The sequence below is a fragment of the Rhinolophus sinicus genome, chromosome 18, assembly GCF_057876585.1.
Source record: "Rhinolophus sinicus isolate RSI-liver-muscle chromosome 18, RSI-T2T, whole genome shotgun sequence".
NCBI classification, from domain to species: domain Eukaryota; kingdom Metazoa; phylum Chordata; class Mammalia; order Chiroptera; family Rhinolophidae; genus Rhinolophus; species Rhinolophus sinicus.
The window spans coordinates 115,792,097-115,815,183 of record NC_142518.1 but is presented as its reverse complement, the minus strand read 5'-3'; the positions used below and the strand labels follow the sequence as shown (position 1 = coordinate 115,815,183).

Genomic DNA, 23,087 nt, shown 5'->3' with positions numbered 1-23,087 from the left:
CACACACACAAGATGGGGGAGTGAATATAGTCTTCGTGAGGTGAGAGAACGACACTATGTGAAACTGCAGAATACAAGATTTATTAGGGGAAAAACAGCAGGGTTTGGACACTTGTTCTCCCTTCCTTCAGCTTCCTGCTGCTCAACCGTATCCTGGGCTCTGAGGTCCTAAGAGTCACTGGGGTCCTGTCTAGACACGCCTGTCTGGCGTCACTATTCCCCCATGGTTTCCTCCTCCTCTTCCTCCTCCTCTGTCCAGCTCAGATCATCGTCTGAATCGTCAGACTCTTCCTCATCCATCTCTAACCCAACCCCTGCCTTAGCCTTCTCAGCTAGTGCACTGGGGTGCTCCAGCTGGGCCCAGGATCCTGGGTCAGCCTTCACCAGGGAGATTTCAACCCGACATGGCATCAGGGAGACAGAGCTCTGTTCCACGTTTATGACCTGAGGAAGGGGGAAAGACAGAGGAACACAGAAGAAAGAGAAAATGAGGAAACCGAAGGGATTGGGGTCAGGGTGGGGAGGCGATGAATGACAGGGAGGAAAATCAAAAAATGCAATGTGGGGGAAAAGATGGAGGAAAAGACAGTACAGTAAGGAGGAGAGAGAGGAAAGAAAGGGGAGAGGGAAGAAAAGGGAGGGAGAGGGAGAGGGAGATAGAGACTATCAAAGCAAATGAAGAGAAAACCTCCACGTCTTCCCACTACAACTCCTTCCCTCAAGACACCCTCTCCTCATTCCAATCTGGCCCTTTTCACCTCACCTGCCTCCCCCTCCCATGCCCCCTTATCTTCACTTACCCCCCAGAGCTTCATCTGTGCTTGGAACACACGGTTACCGTCAAAGACAAGGTGGACATGAAGCTGAGAGAGAAGAATCGCAGGGAGAGTAACTATCCCAGCAGTCAGGATGCGTCATGGCACAGCCGGGCCATAGGCGCGCCCCTGCATCCGCAGGTCAGCCCGACACAGAACCGTGACCTGAGAGCTCTGCCTGCCTTCCTCGGGACTACGGGGCCTACATGTTAGGTGCATACAGCAGCTGTGCCTGTTAGATGTGACATTGTAACATCACCCAATTCGCTAGCCTCCCGTCCCGCATCAGACACCCCTCACCTCGGTCTGGCTAGCCTTCACCCAGTTGAACGCAGGAAGTGGAATCTGGCCATACACAGTCACCACTACTAAGGAATCGGTCTGGTGCCAGTCGTGACGGCAGGACGCTGCTAGCTAGAGAAGATGTGAAATGTGGGTGGTAAAAAGGAACTCAACCCAGGGCGAGGCCTCACGGTGGGTGTAGAACAGACAGACAGACAGGCTCAAAGAGATGAACACTACCTCATATTGCTAAGCTTCTGGGCTGTTGAGGGATAAGGAGCGCGAAATGGACCCGATAGAGAGCCTGGCCATGGGGTGCAGGGAGGAGAATGACTTCTGGAATGGGGTTCTAATCAAGAGTTCAGGGAAGTTGGGGCTTACCTGCTTCCCCCAGTCATGTCTTCCAACTCTGCACCCTGGCTGTGCCAGGAATGCCCCAAAATCCAGGGTCTGGATGCCGCAACAGCTCCAAGACTTCATCCTGCAGTAGGAGGGTAATTCAGGGACCGCCTTTCCCTTGCCCTCTTGTGACCAATCAACACTGTCGCATAGCCCACCCCGGCCCCTCCCTCACCCCTCATGGAATCGAGGTGCTCCTGGGTGATAAGTACAGGGAGTAGCATCGCTCTCGGGGCCTTGGTAAACCTAAAACAGATCAAAGAGATAGGGAGAGTCAGGTCATTCTCAAGTGTCCCCCATGCAGCCTCATGTCCTACCCAGTCATGCCTCAGCCACAGGCTTGAGCCTCCACAAACTCACAGCGTCACATCCTGGGTTCTGGCAGCTGGAACCAGTCCGGATCAGACTACTGTCAAGTCCTGGGCAAAGGAAACAGTCAGGAACCGATTTATTGCTTCCACGCAATTGCCACTTGGACTGAATTGCAGTCCGCGAAGCTTCTCCTACTAGGGACGTACTTACCTGCGCCCGGTCCCTGGTCTAATTCCTTCTGTTCCAGTGCCATTTCCAGGGCTTGGGATATATTTAGCGGAAGCAGCTTTGGAGGCAGCTCTGACCTGGGGTGCGGGTGGGGTGATTTAGTTCTGACTCCTTAACCAGTAGCCCTGCCAGTTCTAATGGAGTCGAAGAAGTCTGATGAAGGTCGGGCGGGATTGCAGAGGTTGGGTAGCAACCCCGTTGCCAGTTTTCTTCTCTGTGGACATCCCAAGTCCCCGGGCCTGGGCAAATCCCCAGGGCTTCTCTTGCCCATCTACTCAGCCGCTCTAAACCTAACTGTATTTGTCTGCAGAACTGCATCACGACCTCTTCCTCTAATTGTGAACCTAATAGGATTTTCTTCTGTTGCTCCCACTATTTCCACAAAATTTCTCCCCTCTGCATCCTCCTGGCTGTCAAGACTACTATGTACATCGTTCTCTTGATGTCATACTTATTTTAAAGCTCTTTTCCAAAAAAAAAAAAAAAAAAATCAAGTCATTCCCAACAATCCCCCTCATGAGGGGCCATCTGGTCTATTACCTCAAAATGGCGACGCCATCACCCCCTAGCACCGTACAGCGAGGAACATTCTCTCCGGACACCGCTCTCCTATGGCACAAACTACGCCAGGCCCTGACACCTGGCCCTCCTCACATCTCTACTCCCTAGCTCCCGCCCCCGTGACCCTTGCGTCGCCCCTACGAAGCTCCATGAATGTAGGAAAACCCAGGGACCTCCTGCTCTTTACTTGGGCCTCTCCCGGCGCAAAGTCTCTGCTGACTTCGGAATGGTCGTCAGAGGTTTCTGCTCCTGTAGCGACGTGCTTGTAGCGGGGCCCTCAGGTTGAGGGACCTCAGGGAGCTTCTCAGCACAGTGTGGTCCAAAGGAACAGCCCTAGTACAGATAAGGAGAGAAGCATTAGACATAGAATCCCTTTAGGTGCAGAATCTAAGGAAGTTAAGAATTTACCTTGATGTTTAAGAACTCAGAGAAATCTACAGTTCGCTTCCGGCAGCAGGACCAACCCTGGTAACAAGAGACCCAGCCCAGCTTAGAGTCCTGGGTGTTATTTCCTTGGAAAATGCTCTTGCTGTCCCCCCTCACCTATACCTCACCTTAAGTGCATCATGGAAGATTGGGACCCCAGGGTGGTAGCAACAGGAATCTGTGGATACCGGTAGAAGGATCAAGGAAGGAAAGATAACTATACCAAGTATCACTTCTTACCTCTTCCCCACGTTTAGATGCTTACAGTTTTTCCGTGTAATGCAAACAAAAATGAGTAGATCACCCAGACGAGTTAAATGAGGGCAGGCAGACTAAATTTCATTCTCTCCTCCTCTCTAATAAGACTGCCCACAACTGAGCCCTCCCTAGCGCCCACAGAGCCCCCTGGCAAGGTCAGGATTACTCACCAGGAAGGTTGGTGTTGGGGTCAAAGTGCTGCCCACAGCCTTTGTTACGGCAGAGTAGAGACATGGAGGTGTTAGTAGAATTACTGAAAGGGTATTTCAAGGAGTCTGGCTGCGAGTGGTGGAACACCTCTCAATCTGAAGGCTTTTAGCTGCCTGGGAGGGCCAGCTGTGTCTATCTTTAGTTCAGGAGGCGTACACCTCCTAACATGGGCAAGGGAACTTCAGTTGGCCTTCCCAGCCAATAGGAAAGAACTTAGCTCTGAGGCTCAAGAAAAAAGCGTGCGGCAGAGTAGGGCTTGGAACTTGGGTGAGGTCAGCGAAGCACTGCTGCGACAGTTTTAGGTTTACAGTGTCCTTTCCAAGCCTGACATACCAGCAGCTGCTCACAAATACCAGTTTTGAGACCCCTCCCAGCTTAATGAGGGTACGCCAATCCCTCCAGCCCATTTTTCTTTCAAAGCAGCAGCTTTCCTCCTGTGCACGGCCAATAGCACCCATTGTCAACCACTTCAGTCACAGTAAGCATCCAGCCTCCCCGTGATTCTTTTAACAAAAGGCTGTAAAGGTTGTCCTCAGAGGGCCCTCCCCTTCCCCTTCAAAAATAGCACAGAAAATTAAAAGGCTTAAAATGTATTTTAATAAGTTGATGCTGCATGACCGCTTCATTTCCCAGAAAAATTCCAAACGGCATCAGGGACAAATCAAACATGGTACACCGATAAAAAATGCACAGCATAACTACTAAGATAGGCAAGGCTAAGAGCTACTGTCAGACCTTCTGAATACAGCAACCCTGTTCCAAGATTGTACTAGGCCTATCAAGAAAAGCTATGAACAGCAACAGCAGACACAAAAGGGCCACTCCTGGGTTGTCCTTACCCAAGAAAAAGATGGAGGCAAGTTAACACAAGATTTTTTAAAGATATACTAAAATGAAAATCTCTAAGAGAAAATGTCTTCCTTAGGACATGGAGGGGTAATATATGGGGTATAACAGAACCGTACATGTGTTATCTGCGACCTCTGCGGACATTTGCCTGAATTCCCCCCTGGGAGTGAATGGAGAATGAGACTAAGGTCATTGGGGGATGTTGCGTTTTTTGTGGTGGATGTGGCAGTGTCTCTGAGGTTGGGGGATTATAAAGAATGAGAACCCATGTAGAAACAGGATGGACGAAGAATGGAATGATCAAGATTAATGGGGGCTGTAACTGGATCCATTTTGCCACGATCCCCCCACCCCCCAATAATCACGAGACTTCAGGAATGCACCACAGTTTAGATTAGTTAATCAACATACCACATAATTGACTTGTTAAATACGGCCCCTCCCTTGCCCTCTGCCTTCAGCATACTCCCTAGAGTAGTACAGGCAGGGAAGACCTAACTATTGGAGGAATCCCTAACACTTTTCCAGGGTAGAATTCTGGCTAGTCCAAAAAGGGTCCATCTTTTAAAGGTGTTGGGAAACTAGACACTGCAACTTTATTAGTATCGGCGACGTTTGTTTGGAGCGAATTCAGCTCCAGGAGCTGCACGGTTGAATGCAGGAGGGGTTCCACCAATTGCTCCAATTCCTTCCATTGCAGCAGCTTGGCCAAAGCGTTCAGTTGTTGGTGGGGTCTTAAAGAGAAAGAGAGCAACATTACAGTAGAAACTAAGTCCTAAGCTGCCCACCCATGTGTAGTCCCTCCCTCAGAGGCCATCCCCACCCAGTTAGTCAAGATTCCTGATGCTAGGGGGTCTAAGCCTCTTGAGAACTCGAGCAGATATCCCACCCACCCATCCAACCCTTAACTCGTCATCCTTCCTCTTACTAGCTAAGCAGTATTACATACTCAATTCCTAGGATGGCTAAGCTCTCTAGCCACGTCCTTCCTCCTGAACTAGGTAGGTACATGGAATAGACAAGGGCAGACCATCACTCTTCAAACAACCTGAAGCTGATCCAGTTTGAACACTGTGACACCAGAACCGCCCCCCGACCCCGCCCAGGACTGCATGAGCCTTTATAGCCTTTTGGATTCATACCTATTTTATATGATAATGTCCAGCCTTCATTGCCTTCCCTCCAAAAAAGAGCCTCTTCACCCAGTGTAGCAACTAAACAATCAATCAGATTGGCCCATCAGAGGCATCTGCTGAACTCCCCAATATACTTTGAGAATGTGTTTGCTCAAGATTCAAAACTAAAGATTGTGAGGTTACATTTCATGGGTAACAGTGGTCCTAAAGACTGGTGTCTGTAGCAAAATTGTGGCAGGCCCAGGAGACTGAAGGCAGAGTCCTTTATCCTCCTGTCAGCATTTAGAGCTACGGTAAGGCCCTGCACTGTATTACCAGTCCCAAGGTTCCATCTGGCATCATAGTGGCAGGTCCTGGAGGAGCTGGGGTACCAGTTGGCACAGGAGCAGGGGGCATGGCGCCTCTGTTGTTTATGCCCATAGCACCTAAAGCAGACAGGTGTGATCAGTACAGGAGACAGAGACTGTCAGTCTCTCTCTGTTCCAAAGGAAACACTTCAACAAGAATTCTGGGCTAAGCTATGTTCCCCCCACACACTGAAAAACCCTGAAGCTCTTAGAACTGTCAGTCCCTTAATCTGGACTAGGTAAGACAAGCTCCACAGTTCACCAGACATGAGACAAAAGAGGGAAATCAGAGCCATTAACCTCCCGAGTCCTTACCTCCCATAGCCATCTGGCCCATCCGAATCTCCTGCTCTCTCTGAAAAACAGAAAACACTAAAGACAGTCCAAGACAGCACTGCATTCTACTGCAATCCACTGAGAACTACACACTAGGGGCCGTAGGTAGAGTGATGGCACGTCCCAAGTGCACTGAGCCACAGCTGAGGACCAGCAGCAGCTCCTCGCTAGCTGTGCAGTGATTCAAGGTCAGAACCACTAGGACACAAGTCAGAGTCTATTAGGAACAGGAGGTGAAAGGAAAGGGGGAAGGTAGTTGATGTCTTCTAGGGCTCCAACCTGTACAAGTGGGAGGACAGCCAGGGACCAGTCAAGGCTGCTACAGGACCGGGTCTATGTCATCCTGTAGTCAGAGTCTAAGCAGCATATACTAGCCCCAGCTCTCCATCCTACACTGCCTGTGGGGCAACAAGAGCTCCCCAGCAACCTTAACTTTCCTTCCCATGAATTCTTAACGGTTTCTTAGGATGGAAAAACTGATCCTACCCTGCTGTTTCATAGTGCTAGTGGGCAATTCATGGTGGCTTTGTCCTATCAGGCCTGGCCTGCTATGTCATGGGCACAAAGGAGGTATACCGCATCAGGGAAGCCTCCCTTGAATCCTTCCTGCTGTCGCCGCATCATTTCTTCCTGTTGTCGCCGCATCTCTTCCTCACGGCGCCTGCGCTCCTCCTCCTGCCTACAGAGAGTGACCAAGGTATTTAAGCAGAGGCATTCCAGAACTTGAAGAGTTTAATACTGGACTCAGCCACAGAGATCTCTCACAGTACGCCACGGAAGTCACTGGGAAATGGGCCCCAAAGCAACCTAGATGTGTCCTTCAGGGAAAAAGGTTCTCCTTCCCCAAAGGGGCCTCATGAGACAGGCACCCAGCAGCTTTCTCTTTAGTGTGGCCCTGGGTGATGCGTAGAACTGCGCGCAGCTCAAACATCTCCCATCCAAAGGGGAACTTGAGGAGCAGCCACGGAGCTTGAGGTAGGAAGCAGGAGTGAGAGCACATCTTAGAGCTGTTGGAGAGAGAAGGTTCGAGGAAGAGTACCTGAGCTCCAGCTGCTTTCGTTTTTGCACTTCTTGGTTGTGCAGCTCTTCCATTCTCCGAAGTTCTTCTTGACGCCGCATCAGATCTAGAAAAAGAACCAACCAATTGAGAGTCCTCTTCATTCTCCTCATACGGGCCCAATAGTTTTCCATAATTAAAGATCCAGAACACAAAGGGGATATATAATCCCTGAGTGGCCATCCGAGGTATCCAGATTCCAAAAATGAAGCCAAACCTATTATTTCCTTCTCCACAGAATCCAGTATTCTCTGCCACATCTCCAAGCTCATTTGCCTACCAAGATCAACAAAATATTTCAGAGAATAAAAGGAGAGGTTTAGGCCTTTCTCTACTGATCGACACAAAGACTGTCCTGGAAACACTGACTGTGTCCCTCTCGTTTTGCGCTCACAGTCCTCTACTCACCCTGCCTCATTAACATGACCTGGTGCTCATGGCGGGCGGCCTCCATCTCCATCTCCAGCTTCTCACGGGCCTCCTTGATGTTGCGGTCCACCTGGTCCTGCTGCTGCTTCTCCATCTCAATGAGTGCCTTCCAGCGCATGGCATACTCGTACTCAAAGGAGCCAGGCTGTGCGAATCTAGGTGGCTGCTCACGCTCCCTAAAGACAAGTTCCTGGCTTACTAAACCTGTCCAAGATTCCCCCAACTGAGCACTGCACTCCTCCCGAGGGCCAAGACGATGGCTACCAGTGAACGCACAGAGCAGACCTGCCTCTTCTCCACACCGCTTTCCTAACAACAGGCAAACCCCTAACAGGGAGCCTTTCAGGAACGCATACATACTTGTGAAATTGCTGGTTCTTTATAACCAGCTTCTCTGGGAGTCCCTCTTCATCATCTAACTGGTCCATGGGCTCCACAGTCACAGGGCGAGGAAATCTGGGAAAGGAAGCTCAGTGTTATTGCTTACACACTACACCAGGCTTCCTCTCTACACATGCCACCGACAGAGTGGACTGGGTAGGGGTTAGAACTGGTCAAAGAAACAACCTTCCAAAGGGGTTTTGATGCCCAGTCCCAAGTAACCAACTCCTTTTAATGGCATTATGTAGGGCTCTCGGGATCAAGCCCAGGCTTCAGATGTCTGAATGCAGCCTTTCAAAAATGTTCAAAACGAGGGCGGCCGGATGGCTCAGTTGGTTAAGGCGCGAGTTCTGAACAACAGAGTTGCCCGTTCGATTCCCACATGGGCCAGTGAGCTGCGCCCTCCAGAACTAGATTGAAGACTGTGCTGCCGCTGAGCTTCCGGAGGGGCGGCCGGATGGCTCAGTTGGTTAGAGAGTGAGCTCGTAACAACAAGGCTGCCGGTCCAATTCCCGCATGGGATGGTGGGCTGCGCCCCCTGCAACTAAGATTGAAAACAGTGACTGGACTTGGAGCTGAGCTGCGCCCTCCACAACTAGACTGAAGGACAACTTGACTTCGAGCTGATGGGATCCGGAAAAACACACTGTTCCCCAATATTTCCCAAAAAATTTTTTTTAAAAAAGTTCAGAACGAGTAGATATAGTACTTAAGTGCAGCCTCAATATCTGGCATCTACAGGACTCCAGACATCAACTTGAGGTAAATGCTAAGATGCTACATGTACAAAACATCTTTTCAGACTTACGAAACTTCAAAGGCGCAATTTAACTCTGATTAAATGACGACCTACTGAAGGACTGAAAAGGGTTGATTTCTCAATCCTTATACCATTTGCATCAATTGAAGATTGCACGGAAAACCCTACTAGAAAGCTGAATTAGTAGCGATAGTCCTTAAATGAACACAGGAACGTGGTTCCTAAAGGCTTCCACAACAGGAAGGAGCAATCTAAGTTCTATTTCTGAAAACGACCCCTCACTCACGTGGTTAGCAGGAAAGAGCCTTCACTGCATCTGTCCAGAGCTTTCCGAGCAGCTGGCTTCCCTGAGAACTCAACAATGCCTTTTCCTGAGGGCCTTCCTCGGTCGTCCACAATGACCACAGCCCTCTCCACCTGGCCGAACACAGAAAAGGCTTCCTCCAGCAGCTCGTTGGACACATACTGAGGAAGGTTTCGGACCGTAAGGGATGCGCTATGGCAGGCAAAGCGCACACGCAGCTGCTTTCCACGGAGTGGCATGTTGTCCAGCTCCACTTTGGCAATCTCTGCTAGAGTTCGTGTTTCCTACAAGCAGAGGAAAGTCAGAATTAGCTCAGTTTGACAGACCAACTTGCACAGCCATCGAGTCTAAAGTAACATTGCCAAGAAGCATACAAAGAAACATGGATAGAACTGGAAGAATGGAATTATGTATTTCAGATAACTCTCTGGTTAGCCCAGTTGCTCTAGTGACCTTGCAATTAACCAGCTGGAAATACTCAAAATTAATACGACTCCCACGGTCATCAGTATCATACATCGTTATCCCAAGTGGTTAACAGATCATCTGGACAACAATGACCGGCCTAAAAGCTACCCTTACAATGCAGTAGGCAGAGTATTTTAATTTTGGCTAGCTACATACATGTTTAACCAGAGTCACTTATGCCCTCTAAGAGGTCTCTTTAGAACCACAGACCTTGATGGGACTCCATTCATATTACTAGACAGGAATCTGAGCCCCAGAGAAAGTGACTTGCCTATGCAATCTCGAGTGAGTGGCAGTAGATCTGGAATGGAAACTACTTCTGACCACCACATCTTGTTCCTCATTTATGGAGATAGACAATGCCTAGAAAGTTTTCCTCCATACGCTAGAATACGTTTCCTAAATCAAATCAGATTAAAAAACATCTACACTTAAAAATGGTTAAGATGATAAATGCTATGTCACGTGCATTTTAGCACAATTAAGTTAAAAAACAGATACAAATAAAACTGTCCCCTCATGGTTTTAAAGAGTCTTAAGTGAGACAATACTTATGTGGAAGGAAGGGCTCTGGAAATAAATTACATTATAAACTTTGACCATTACTAAAATAAAACCCTTTTTTCATTTTTTTCTGACAAAAATCTAACATACTAAAATATCTATGGATGCCAGTAAATAGAGGAAGAGTATCGATAAAACAGGATTAACTATGAGTTGATAATCACTGAAGCTGGGCAGTATGTGCAGGTTCGTTATACTATTCTGTCTGCTTCTATGTTTGAAATTTCCCAATTAAAACAACACAGTTCTAAAGGGAATACTTTAGCCCTAGTATCTTAGGCAAAACAAAAACAAACAAACAAAAAAAACCAACAACAACAAAAAAAACACCTATGTTGTCCTTGAAACAAAACAAAAACCTATGAGGAGAAATCAAAATAAAACTTGCATTTTTTTTGTCCTGTTCCACCAACTACAACAAGCTTTTAACAAACGGACCATCAAAATTATTTACTGCCTAATTTTCCCCACCCATCATTCCCCAGCTTCCCCGCCTACAGCTGCTTACCAGTCGGATAAAGCCAAAGCCCTTATCCTTATGAATGAAGACTTCGCCTGCCTTCCCATATTTCTCAAACAGTTTCCTCATTTCCTCCTCAGTGATGTCAGGGGGAAGATTGCCCACAAAGAGCCGGCTCCGTTGGGTGAAGGTCTTCTCTCCTGGTTTCCTAAAATTCTTCAGGTCAATAGTCAAGCCTTCATCTGAGAGAAGACACAGAGTCATTCAGTAGATTGGGGAAAGAGATTTACAGCCATTCTCAAAGAGCTACAACCACTGCTAGATTAGGAAGCCTAATTGTAGGGAAGACACACACCAACCATGCACACATCCCGGTGCACTCTATCCACTAACCACTTATGGTTCAATTGCACCCTAGAATGTGAAAGCACTATGCCGAGATCTGGGGGCACTTCTCCACGGCTCTACATGGGCCACGAGCCAACCTGGCCTGAGTCAGAGACAGAAAGACAATACAGGAACTATTGGCCAAAGAAAAAAATTAAGCAAGTCAAGGAACTCTGTGAGAAGGGATCGGATTTTTTTTTAAAATGTGAAACATAATTGTGCCATTTTCCCAATCTCACCAATCTTCATTACCTTAACAGTTCCCATTCTTCCAGGCTTGGGGTAATGGAATGAAAAGAAATGCCTTAGGAAAGAGTATTCTTTGTAGAAATCTCTGGAAATAAAGAGGGTTGAGGTAGGTTCTAGTCTTAAGAGGTACACAATAGGTATTCGAAGTTTGTTGAATGAATGGGAACCTGCCTTTAAAGACTTTTCACTCCGCTTAAACATGGGCTGGCACAGGCCGCAGGCTAAAATGACAATAATCAGTACCAGACTGCTACTCCATCAAGTCTGAAAGACTTGTTCTTTATTTTTCCTGACTACCAGTCACCTGATGATTACCTCTAAGAAACCAAGCTCAGAGATAAAACATGCAGACATCTGTTGAGCAGGAGAATGTGCCAACATAGCAAAACAACCTGTCTGTAGTCAACTGCGCTCCCACAACATGTCCGCCCCTTGGTTTCAGAGAATCAACCTTTTTCTATCCTAAGTAGTAAGAGGTACTAGGGAAAAGAAGAACAAAGACCTATTCCTTTGTAGTCCCAAAAGCCTGATCTGAAAAGCAGGAAAGCATTCCCAAGAGGGAAACGTTGCTCTGCCCGTTCCCCTAGCGCACACTCACTTTGGCTGCTGGCTTGCTGCCCATTTGCAGGTATTGGTGGCGGCGGTGGCTGCTGCTGGTGCTGCTGGTGGTGATGCTGATGGTGCTTCCTTGGAGCATGGTTTTGCTTCTCCAAGTTAAAGGTTTTGTTACTCTGCATTGCTGCACCCTACAAAAAAAACACGGGCTGTCAGTCACCTTCCTGATGACTTCTATGCCATGAATCACCTGTGGCATCCTGTCTTTTGCCAGATCCAAACAATTGGTTATTTTGAACAAGTATGGCAAAGGAGTACAATTCCAAAATCTCAGAACGACCTGGCATTAGCGCTCATGTTGCACATAGAAACTAGACAAGCACCAGACGAGAAGAGCCTGCACTCGACTTAAGGAATCCTCCAGTTCAATAATTTTAAACATTAATACGAAGTTACTTTCCCAAAAGAAGCTACCCCCTAAAACTTGGCCCCATCGTAAGAAGGCACATTTTGAACTACTAAGCCTTGTTCTTCTCTGGCAGCCTGCACAGTCCTGGCCTACAGTAGACACTGTGGAATGAACAGAAAAAGTAGGGGCTGTGGAGCTCTTCATACTTAGGTTTGTAGGTACATGGTCCTAATTCTTACTAGTTATGTACCACTCAGTAAATTACTTCTGCATCAGTTTTTCAAGCTGTTGTAAAGGGGATAATAAAGAATACCTACCTCTCAAGGTGGCTATGAGGATTAATAAATATGTGAAAACACTAGTTCAGTACTGGCACATATATAGTAAGCACTCAGTGAATACTGCTACTGATCACAATGGAAAGATAAATGACTACCAAAGTGGTAACAGCAGCAAATGCAAAAAGATGACTATACAAACATTAAAATGTTAAATTCTGTCATTTAAAAATCAACGTAAGATTAAAACAAAATGAAAATTCCTGGTACAATCCAGAGTAAACTCAAGTTGATGGTTTTAACCTGCAAATTTTCTAACTGATCAGATTAACAAACTGAGGATAGCCTTCCTCATCCCAGGACAGTTCTTCAGTAAATGAAATAAAAGGGCAGAGTCAATTCTAAATCCATTCCCCTAAACACAAACCCCTCTAGTCAAAAGGACCTTTTCATGAATACTGTATTCTTAACAGTCTATGTATCCTTTAAGATAGAGCGAATTACATTCCTTAGATGAATACAATCTGACAAAAGCTTGGTGTAACTTATTTGGGATGATGGGCAGATGAGAATACTTTTATGTGTATAAAAACTTCACTAATATATTTTATATCATATCCCACCAAAACTGGAAACGACTACGCAATTATGAAATATACTATACCCAAAAATTGTTTCATAAGACAATAGGTAACAAGCTATCAAGATGTTCATATTCTTTAACTCAGGAATCCCATTCCTAGAAATTTAGCCTAAGAATTTAACTTTAACATTTAAAAATCATATCCATGAAATATTCACTGCAGTGGCCTTTATGGTAACAATAAAAATGACTTACGCACCCAGTATGAGGGGCACGATTTTTACATTATGGTGCATCTATATAGTGTTAAAAATTATGAAGACTAGAGGGGTAGTAGGTTGGGGGAAAGGGGTTATTGAGGGGTGTAAATGTCTAACTATTATGTTTCTTTGTACATCTGAAACTAATAAATTACGAAGACTAAAAACATGAAAGGTGCTAAGAGGGAAAGGGTTTTTAAATGCATGAAGGTAGACAAGGAACAAGAGGTAGGAAAAATGAAGATTGTCCTGCTTGTAGGTTACTAACAATTTTTTTGTTTTGTTCTAATTCATTCAACAAATACTCACTGAATGCCTACTATTACGCTATTCTAGGTGCTTAGGATGCATCAATGAACAAAGCAAACATTGTTGCCTTTACGGGAACTTACCACCTAGTGAGATAAAACAATATACATAAAAACAGTTACTTAGACTTAAGAGGTTGAGTGTTACAAGAAAACAAAAAAAGGACTGGGGGGGGGGAGAAGGGGATAGGGAGTGGAAGGTGGGAAGATAGCAATTTTAAATAGAGCTGAGCCAAGCCTCACTGGGAAAGGTGACATTTAAACCCACACTTGAATTTTCTCATTTATGTCACTTCATCAATTTTGTTTCTCATTAATAAGGCACCTATTACAAAATACATCTTTATTATAAAATTCCTAGAAATAGAAACAAAAATAAACATCCAAAAACCCACCACTTAAAACTAATTACTGTTAACATTTTGGTATACTCTCCTAATCACTGATTCATGTATTTGTAGGTACTCTAAATGGGATATTATAAAAACTGTTTTGTAACCTGCCTTTTCTACTTTATGACACATGACGAACAGCTTTCATGTCATTAAATCTTCTACATTAATTGTTAATGGACACAGTATTCAGCTGTCAACCAAGGCCCTGTTGTATTGGACACCTGGGTTTCTCATTTGTCACCATTATAAATAATTATCATAGCTAAATCTTGGGGCACAGCCCTGAGTAAACATTCCTCCCACAATTTCCATTTTTGCTGCTTTACCTTCCAAAAGATACATTACCAGTTCAATGATTGTAATCATAATGTACCATTGTACAATTCAGCTTTTCCTCATTTATATGGTGTCAACATAATTATAATTTTTAACAGCTACATAAAGTCCATCTGGATTACACTAATTTACTGAACTACTCCCTACTTTGACACATTCAATGTTTTCCTAGTACAATGCTGCAGTAAGTATCTTCTTGCTTATAGCTTTCTGCTTATTTCCTTAGGATAAAAATAGAATGACTGAATCTATCTTTGTGACTCTTGCCACATGGTGCAGCATTGTTTTCTCAAAAAGTTGTAACAACTTTAAATGCTATGAATAGAGCTAGCAGTTTCAAAGCAAATGGGATACTTAAAAAAAGGAAATCATGATTTTAAAATAAGATACATAAAAGTAGGAAATGAAAACATACAAAATTTCAAGTCTACCCCAGCAACAGTTGGGGGTGGGGTAAGGTGGGCATTAGAATCAGATCTTCTCCTGTTTGAGTCCCAGGTATTAAACACTTCCCTTACCCTGACCCCAACGTGGCCTATAGCAGAAACTTGAATGATCTTCACAGCCATTTCTTCAACTAGGTCTTCTTACCTCTGGCTAGAATTCAAGGAACCTCTTTTTTGCCCCAGCCTCAGTACCCTACTTCCCATTCAGGAATCCACAATTTATATTTACATGTTAATAGAAATCTTTATAGAGATCCATTCAAACTGAAATATTAAAAACTGTATTTATTTTACATCTTAACCACACCTCACCATCCCATTTCAAAAAGGCCAGAAATGACCTACCTCCTTGAGAATAAGCGCTGGGATATTCTAAACAATTTAAGATTACTTCAAGGGAGGTTATATTTGATTTTACAAAAGTATAGCCTGGTAGTTAAGGTGATAATACAAGAGATTTATGGGCCATTATATGCCAGGCACTGTGCTAAGTCTGCATTATCTCATTTAGTACTCACATTCTTCTGGATAGAAAAACGATGCCCATCCAAGGTCACAAATGGGATGGAGCACGGAGTAGAGAATCTCATACTTATCACTATACTAACAAGCTTTCTAATCAAACTCAGCTCAGTTTCAGAGTTTATAGAATCCAACGAACTTACTAGCTACGTCACCTAACTCCTGAGCCTCAGTTTCCTCACCTAAGATGGGGATAACAATATGTACCTCACAGGGCTGGTTATCTTAAGGACTAAAGGAGACCATGTCCATAGCAGACACTTGTTCCTGCTGGCAGCCACTACCCTTGTTTCTGCACGTGGTGGGTGCTGCAGTTAGACGAATGTCATCAATTACATTCTTCTCCATTCTTCTGGATTCTAGCAAAAACCATTTTTTTTATAACTGAATTCCCTACCTTTGTGTTTTTAAATAAATGTCTCCATAATGCTTATCTTTATCATCTTTCCCTTCACTTTGTTCTTTCCCAAGCAGGTGTTCAATGGTGAAGACTGAGTAATCTTGTATAAACCACCCCCAAAGTGCCCAGAGTACTCAGTATGTACTCAGCAAGTACTGTCCCCATCACCACTTCTGATAACCACCAGTATAATTTGGAAATATGTGCAGAAATCTGAGTAATAAATTCACTGCCCCATAACCATGGGGCCTCTGAGAACAAAGCACAAAGATCAGCAGAAGAATTTCTGTCCTAAAGACTAACTCTGATGATGGGCTTGCTCGAGAGAAAGGATGTATTGCTGGTTTAGAAAGACTGGGCTATTGGGCATGAGATAGCTGCAGAAATGTTTACGTACAGGACAGACTAGTATGTCACCCATATCTGAAATATAAACAAATGTCCCTTTATTTTTCAGGATAAGGATCAAATTTTTAAGTGGAAACTGTGGGGGAAATCTGGTACGAATCTCCCGGACTGAGATGGCCGCCTGAATCTGAACGACCCTGAAAGCTGTAGAGTGCACTGACACGGTAAGGTCCTTTTCTATTTTCTAAGACTTTCTTAGGACCTTTTATTTAATAACAAGGAAGTTGGACCAAGATACAGTACAAATCTAGCCAGTGCCCCCCCTCCCCACTGGAGTTGCCAGATTTAGCAAATAATGCCCAACATAGTAAAATTAAGTTTCCGAACCCCCAAAAAATCTTTTTTTGGTGTAAATGCCATGCAACGTATACTTTTTTAAAAAATCGCTATGTGAAATTCAAATTTCATGGGGTGTCCTGGATTTGATCTGGCTACCCTACCCCCTACACCTACACCCTGATCGAAGATACCAAGTGCCTTCCAGCCTTCTCTACCCTGACTTCTGTTAAGAACACAAAGAAAGGTGTCACCTTACGACAATCGATTCTCCAAGTGTTTGAAAACACTCGGTAGAAAATCCATCCAATGAAGTTTCATTTTTAGAAGTGATGCTACACATGGGGCGAGGAACTAGGCAAAAAGACTAAAAAAGGGGCACACAGGAAGCTGACGAGTGAAGTGGCGGGGTCTGGAGGAGCACAGGAACTTCCCAGCTAAGAGTTCTGACAAAGAAATGTCGCCGTTTCACATTTGGAACTCGCGGCCTCGTCAGGCCGAGGGCAGGAGGCCCGACAAAGCAGCTCCAGGGCTCCGGGACGATGGACCCCACACCCTCAGGCCCAGCGCGGCTCCGGGGCCGGACGCTTCCAGACAAGACTAAGATGCAAGGCCAGGTCGCACAAAGAGACGCGGCAGGAGAGGAAGCGGGAGGCCGGTTCCCGCGGGAGGCCAGCCGAGAGCGCGGGGCCCCCGCGGGTGGGCTGAGGCCGGGGGCAGCGGGGACAAGGCCTCGGGAGGCCTCGGGACGAACGACCAGCCTCCCTCCAAAGCTAGCCTCGCTCTAGCCTCTTCCTTCGCCGATGGTCGCCAGAAAGCCTACTCCCCTCTCAGACGACAACCAAAGTCGTCCCCAAACTCACCCTCTACCGACTGTTCTCTCTCCTCGGAGTAACGGCGACGCCACACGGCCTCTACCGTCCCAAGAAAAGAGCGCGCGATGGCCGGAAACGAGACGACGGAGCTCGGTGCCTCCCCAGGGGTACAAAGTGCCATTCTCGATTGGTTACCTGACCTGCTAATCAAGGTTCTCTCCAAAGGCGGAGTCTGTTTTCCGCCATTTCTACGGCCCTATTGGCTACCGAGTGCGAAAGCCTGAGTTCGTGTGAAAGACAGATGGGGACAAAGAGCGAGGCTTTGTACCTAATGCGCACGCGCTACTAGCTGTCGGCTCTAGACCGAAAGGGGAGGAGGAGAGGGGGGGATGGAGGCTCAGAGGGAGAGACGCGAACGGACTAACGGGAAGACTGAAAGCTCAAGTGATGGGAGGGGGAAAGGAGAGGGAAAAGGAAAAGAGAGGAAAAGGGAAAAAGAGAGCGAGAGACGGGGAGGGAGAGGGAGAGAGAGAGAGAGCACGTAGGCGTGCTCTGAGGATTCGTGCACTGCGCCTGTGCAAGAAGCAAGAGTAACAATGTCATTGTATTCAGTGAAGTAGATCTAGCCTTTTCCTACTGAAAAAAATGCCCCGCCATGTTTCTTTTTTTCACACTTCCTCATTAGGGCTTGCACTCTGACACTCCATGCTTAATCACATTTCTAGTTGCTTTTCCTGCTGCCAGCTCTGCTCGTGAAGCCCAACTGAAATCGTTACCACTGTGCTTATGGTTATGGTTGTGGTTATGATTATAGAAAGAATTGTAGCCAGCACCCTCATTTCCATGGTAACCAGGGAACCCAGCAGTGCAAACACCACTATTGTTCCTATGATTTACAGAGATTCAACAGGTGTCATCATTGCCATGGGTACATTGTAGGCCTCCAAATCAGACTGATTTTCTATATTCTGGAGGACACCAATCAGGTAATCACCTTCAGTTTTCGATAGTGCCTAACTGGTCCTGTGGTTAATCAAGGGCTACAAGGCTCAACTAATAGGTCTTTGTAGTTAATTCCCACTAATTAATTCAAATTTGGGATTTCAGGGTGTCCCAACTGGCTCCACCTTATGTGGGGACACAGGGAACTAGACCTGCACTACCCAATAGCACCTTCTGCGATGATAGGAATGTTCTGCATCTGGCATGTTCAACACAGTAGCTACTGGCCATATGTGATCATTGAGGGTTTGAAGTATGACTAGCGCAACTGAGGAACTGAATTAATTCTATTTCATCTTAATTAGCGAAAATTTAAATAGCCACATGTAGCTAGTGACTACCATGTTGGACATCTAAACCAGTAGTTCCCAAGCTTTTTTGAGAATAAATAACACCTCTATCGTGAAAAAAAGAAATTTTACCTCTGTTCTAAAACAGGTGTGTTTTTTTCCTGCTCATGAAAACACGCAATACTCAACAATATAAGGAGAAAAGTCTCTCCCTCTACTCATTCCGATGGTTGCTATTGTGACCATTTTCTTGCATTTCTATTTTCTGTGTACTGTCCTGGTCAAACAAATGTTTATACTTTTTTACACATAAATGGATAAATATCTATAACGACTTTTTAATATCAAGTATTTTATAGACTCCCACATGATGGTTCTTAGTATCTGTTGAGGGGGAAAATTACAAAAAGGCTACTATGGATTCAGTAACATTTTATTGAATGTATACTTTGTTAATCATAACAGCTGTCTACATAGAAAACTAAAGGAGCAAATTAAAAGAGAAAGTGTACATTTGTGTATCTCCTCAAGGCAGTCATAACCCGCTTGGTAAGCAGAGAAATGTTAATGTAAATAAACGGTTGCAGTACTGGAGACAAAATAAAAGTAGCGTATTTGAGGTAAAGTGTAAACTCAAAGGAAGCAGGGCTCTGGTTGAGTGGATCAGGAATGGCTTCACAGGAAAGAGTACCTTTGAATTGGGTCTTAACCAAGAGGTTGAAGTCAGAGACCAGTGTGCAAATGGTCCGAGGCAGAATGACCTGTGTTTTATTTAGGTAATCTGTCGTGGTTGAAGAGAAGTGGGAAGGCTGAGTGATAGGAAATTAGGCTAGAGAGATAGGCATAGGCCCAATAATTAAGGGCCTGTGCCATGCTTAGAAGTTTGTACATGGTAGGTGACAGAGAGACACTGAAGGGTTTTTCAAAGATAACTTATGTTGTCTTTTCTGATTATAAAAGTAATATATACTTATTGAGGGAAAAATTTGAAAATACACATAACCCCACTATGCAGAAATAACTGTTAAATTAACATTTTGGCGTATTTCTCCTTTATTAATTCATCCATCATTTCATGCAATAAACATCAAGTATCTATCACGAACTGTGCTAGATGCCGGAGATAGAGATGAGTAGAACTGGTCTCTCCTGTTGAGCTCACAGGCTAGCATTTTCCCAGTGTCCCCCTAAATGCAGAGTTCGTTTTCTTCCTTCCAGGGTACTTTAGAATGGTATAAAACATTAAATAAGAATCCACGTGTTTCCTGAGTTAGTTTTAAAGAGTGAACCTCCGTCTAATCAATAACTGCCAAATAGTACCTCCATTTGTTTGACCAAGTTATATATAGCCTTGCCTGTTGTGAAAAAATAAAGGTTTGCCATCCGGCAGTAATTAGTTAAAGCATGGTACATCCAAATGATGGAATGATATACAACCAGTACAGTTATGTTGTAGAACATATTGTACAAGATGATTCCAATTTTGTAAAAAGTATGTATGCAAAAAAAAGAGAAAAAAAAGGACTGGAAATATATACATCAAAAAGAGCAGTGGTTATCTCCAAGTACAGTAGGTAGGATATAAGTGATTATTGCTTTCTTCTTCAGACTTCCTGTGCTTTCCAGAATTTTTACAGTGAACATTTACATTTTTGTAATCAGAAAAAATATATATGTATCACTAAAATGAAAGGGCTCTCATGAGGACAGGGACTGAGTTTTTACCTGTTATATAGTGCTTACAGCACTTAAAGGAGTGCTTTATAAAGTGGTGAATAACAAGTAAGAATCAGGGTACTATGCGGTAACTAGCAAGTAACAGTAGGACTGAGTACTGTGTGGTAAATAACAATCAAGGCTGAAAATGACAGTGTCGAATTGCAGGCCACACTCTTACCCCACATCACCATCCCCATCAGCCCATTCTACGTTAGAGCCTTTCATCTGTGGCTGATACATACTCAAACCTATTAACTGTAGGCACTCTTGGCTCAGTCAAAGCCAAAAATATTATTTATTTTAAGAATATCGGGGTAGCCAGTTAGCTCAGTTTGTTAGAGCGCAGTGCTAATAACACCAAGGTTGTCGGTTCAATCCCTGCATGGGCCACTGTGAGCTGTGCCCTCCTTAAAAATTAAATAAATAAATAAATAAACAAATAAATAAATAAATAAATAAAATCATGTGGAGCTGTCCCTTTAAAAAAAAAAGAGAATATGAAGCCTCCAGGGTGTGAAGTCCCAGACCCTGCATGAAGTCATATATATTTCTCTTATAATAATAGTGACCAGTATCTACAGAGGGTGCCAAAAAATGTATACACATTTTAAGAAAGGAAAAAACTATTAAAAGTATAATACTCAATATATATTGATAACAAAAGATGAATACGTCATGTTTGACATCTGCAATGACAAGAGGTGCTCAACGTGGTTACCATTAGCGTTCAGATACTTCTGATTATGGTGAACTACTGCTTGAGTAACGTTGACCAAAGTGTCCACTTGTTTACATTCTTTGGCACCCCCACGGTATTAAACATCTGCTATATATCAGACAGGTGTACATCACAATCTTAATAGCATCCCTTTCAGGTATTATCGCCATTATTTCTGCCCAGTCTTTTTCTATGTGTACACGCATATAGGATTCCTTTACAAAATTAATATCATGTTTTAAGTCCTTTGTAAAAATGTAACATTATGTCCGGAGCATTTTTGTGTGTCATTAATTTTTTTAATAGACTTTATATTAAAAGCAGTTTTATGTTTATAGCAAAAATGAGCTGAAAGTACAGTTCCCACATGCTGCCCATCCCCCCAAGGTGCACAGCCTTGACTATCAACATCCTTCACAGAGTGATACTGTTATAATTGAGGAACCTACATTGCTACATTGTTCAAAGCCCATTGGTTACATAAGAGTTCACTTTGGTGGTGTACATTCTATGAGTTTCGATAAATGTATATATAATGTAGCCACCATTATAGTAGCATACAGAATATTTTCACCACCCTAAAAATCTGTGCTCTGCATCATTCTTTTGCTTGTATTTTTTAAGTGGTTGTTAATGACTATATCCATTGTGTGAGTATAACCAGAATTGATTTAACCAATTCCCTATTATTGGACATTTAGATTGTTTTCTTATCTCTGTTTTAAAGGTGAGAAAACTAGGATCCAGTGACTTGTCCAAAGTCAATTGGCTAAAAAGTGGGCAGAGTTGAAATTCCAATCCTGGTTTATCTGCCTCTAGAACCCACACACCTGTATGCCACAGCACTGCCTCTGAGTTAATTATACACCATTAACCCCCCTTAGATTGTCTCCTCGCAACTTGAAACAAGGCATTCTCCACAATCAGAGTGGCCAAGGATCCAAGCATGTGTTGAGAAGCACAGACAATACAAAAGAACCAGGTGTCCCAATTGAGATGAAACAAACTGAAAATGCAGAGGGAGGGAGGTACAGAGAAATAAGGAGAAAGTGGGAGATGGGGGTACACAGAATACTGGCTCAGATAAAGAGAAAGCTGGGTCTGGGAAATCCAAAGGGAAAAACTCTTGGTTTTATCTCTGTGTATAGGAGAGAGCAAAGATAACCTCAAGGCCATGCGGGGAGTCAGGAAGGATAAGGTTTCTGGGAAAGTGAATGAGACAAGCATAATGAGCATAAATGAGCACAAAACTGCAGAGGACTGTAAGGCTAGGAGAGGCTTCGTATGGGAAGGAAGAAAGGCCCAGAGCAAAGAGGCAGGCTAGAGCAGGCACTGTACACCAAACCTGTGTGTTCCTAAGTCAGTGGCAGGACTCCTTTCTAGCCTGGGCCTCCTCTAGTACCTCACATACTAAATGCTCTCCAGCCCTTAGGGGTCGGAGGGGGAAAGTGGGGAGCGGGGATTGTGAAATGCTCTAACTATAACGGGGACTGAGAATAGGTCCTGGCACACATTTTTTAAAGCCAGTAGGCCTAATGCTAGTGCCCCTTCCCCCTACCCCACTTCTCTAGCCCAAACCTCAGCCACACCCACAAGCTAAGGACCATCCAGGAGGGGGGCCGTGTGCGCGCGCGCGTGCGTGCTCTTGCATTGGAGAGGCAGAGACAGAGACCGAGACAAAAAGAGACCGGGGGAGAGAGAGTGCGCGCCAGAGAGAGGGAGAGAGAGGGAGGGGGAGGAAAGAGATGGGCAAGGACAGAAAGAAGGAGGGAGGGAGTGGGAGACGGACAGACAGACGGGGAGGGAAGGGGGGGAGAGAGAGAGGGAGAGCTACCGGCCTTGGTGAGGAAAACTACTTAAGAGATAACGCAGGGAGCTCCTGCAGGAATAGCTGGGGAGAAGATCCCAGAACTTACCCAAAGACCGTTGAGGGAGTGGGGGGTGTCTTTGCAGGACCTGGTTTTGGGGTCATCAGGTAGTAACGGTTACTGCATTGGCGTTGTCACTGAGCCAGAGCCATTTAACCCGCCCTGGGCGGTTAGAGACCAAGCTTAAGACACCCTACAACTATGACTCTCAGAATGGTTAGAGGGGCCCGAGGCTTCAGACAAGGGGAGGAGGGGCACGTGAGGGCTGAGTCCCTGACTCC

At 44.9% G+C, this 23,087-nt stretch overlaps 3 protein-coding genes across 7 annotated transcripts in view; 1 reads left to right on the top strand and 2 right to left on the bottom strand.

Annotated features, from left to right (window-relative positions):
• ZMYM3 (zinc finger MYM-type containing 3) overlaps window positions 1-23,087 on the top strand; it is a 72,422-nt gene that overhangs the window by 35,159 nt on the left and 14,176 nt on the right. For both annotated transcript variants that reach the window (XM_019747931.3, XM_019747930.3), the window contains exon 3: window positions 16,168-16,282. The gene's annotated coding sequence lies outside the window, so the exon portion shown is untranslated. The remainder of the gene's footprint in view (window positions 1-16,167; window positions 16,283-23,087) is intronic.
• On the bottom strand, window positions 60-3,653 carry ITGB1BP2 (integrin subunit beta 1 binding protein 2). 3 transcript variants are annotated; one of them, XM_019747936.3, is made up of 11 exons: window positions 3,452-3,653; window positions 3,152-3,201; window positions 3,006-3,062; window positions 2,785-2,930; window positions 2,019-2,113; window positions 1,857-1,915; window positions 1,672-1,742; window positions 1,479-1,578; window positions 1,116-1,229; window positions 801-863; window positions 60-444 (listed from the first exon to the last, which is right to left on the bottom strand). In XM_019747936.3, exons 1-11 carry the CDS (start codon window positions 3,513-3,515, stop codon window positions 214-216), a joined length of 1,050 nt encoding a protein of 349 aa, XP_019603495.2. In that variant the 5' UTR covers window positions 3,516-3,653; the 3' UTR covers window positions 60-213. The 3 variants fall into 3 exon arrangements, with proteins under 3 accessions (XP_019603495.2, XP_019603496.2, XP_019603498.2); XM_019747937.3 differs by lacking the exons at window positions 3,006-3,062; window positions 3,152-3,201 and having other exon boundaries at window positions 3,452-3,583; XM_019747939.3 differs by lacking the exons at window positions 3,006-3,062; window positions 3,152-3,201; window positions 3,452-3,653 and having other exon boundaries at window positions 2,771-2,906.
• Window positions 4,066-23,047, bottom strand: NONO (non-POU domain containing octamer binding). Of its 2 annotated transcripts, none has more exons than XM_074324347.2 (11): window positions 22,855-23,047; window positions 11,817-11,964; window positions 10,631-10,824; window positions 9,073-9,374; window positions 8,006-8,101; window positions 7,625-7,821; window positions 7,199-7,283; window positions 6,736-6,838; window positions 6,139-6,178; window positions 5,792-5,901; window positions 4,066-5,074 (listed from the first exon to the last, which is right to left on the bottom strand). In XM_074324347.2, exons 2-11 carry the CDS (start codon window positions 11,953-11,955, stop codon window positions 4,940-4,942), a joined length of 1,401 nt encoding a protein of 466 aa, XP_074180448.1. In that variant the 5' UTR covers window positions 11,956-11,964; window positions 22,855-23,047; the 3' UTR covers window positions 4,066-4,939. The 2 variants fall into 2 exon arrangements, with proteins under 2 accessions (XP_074180448.1, XP_019603494.2); XM_019747935.3 differs by lacking the exon at window positions 22,855-23,047 and adding an exon at window positions 17,258-17,396.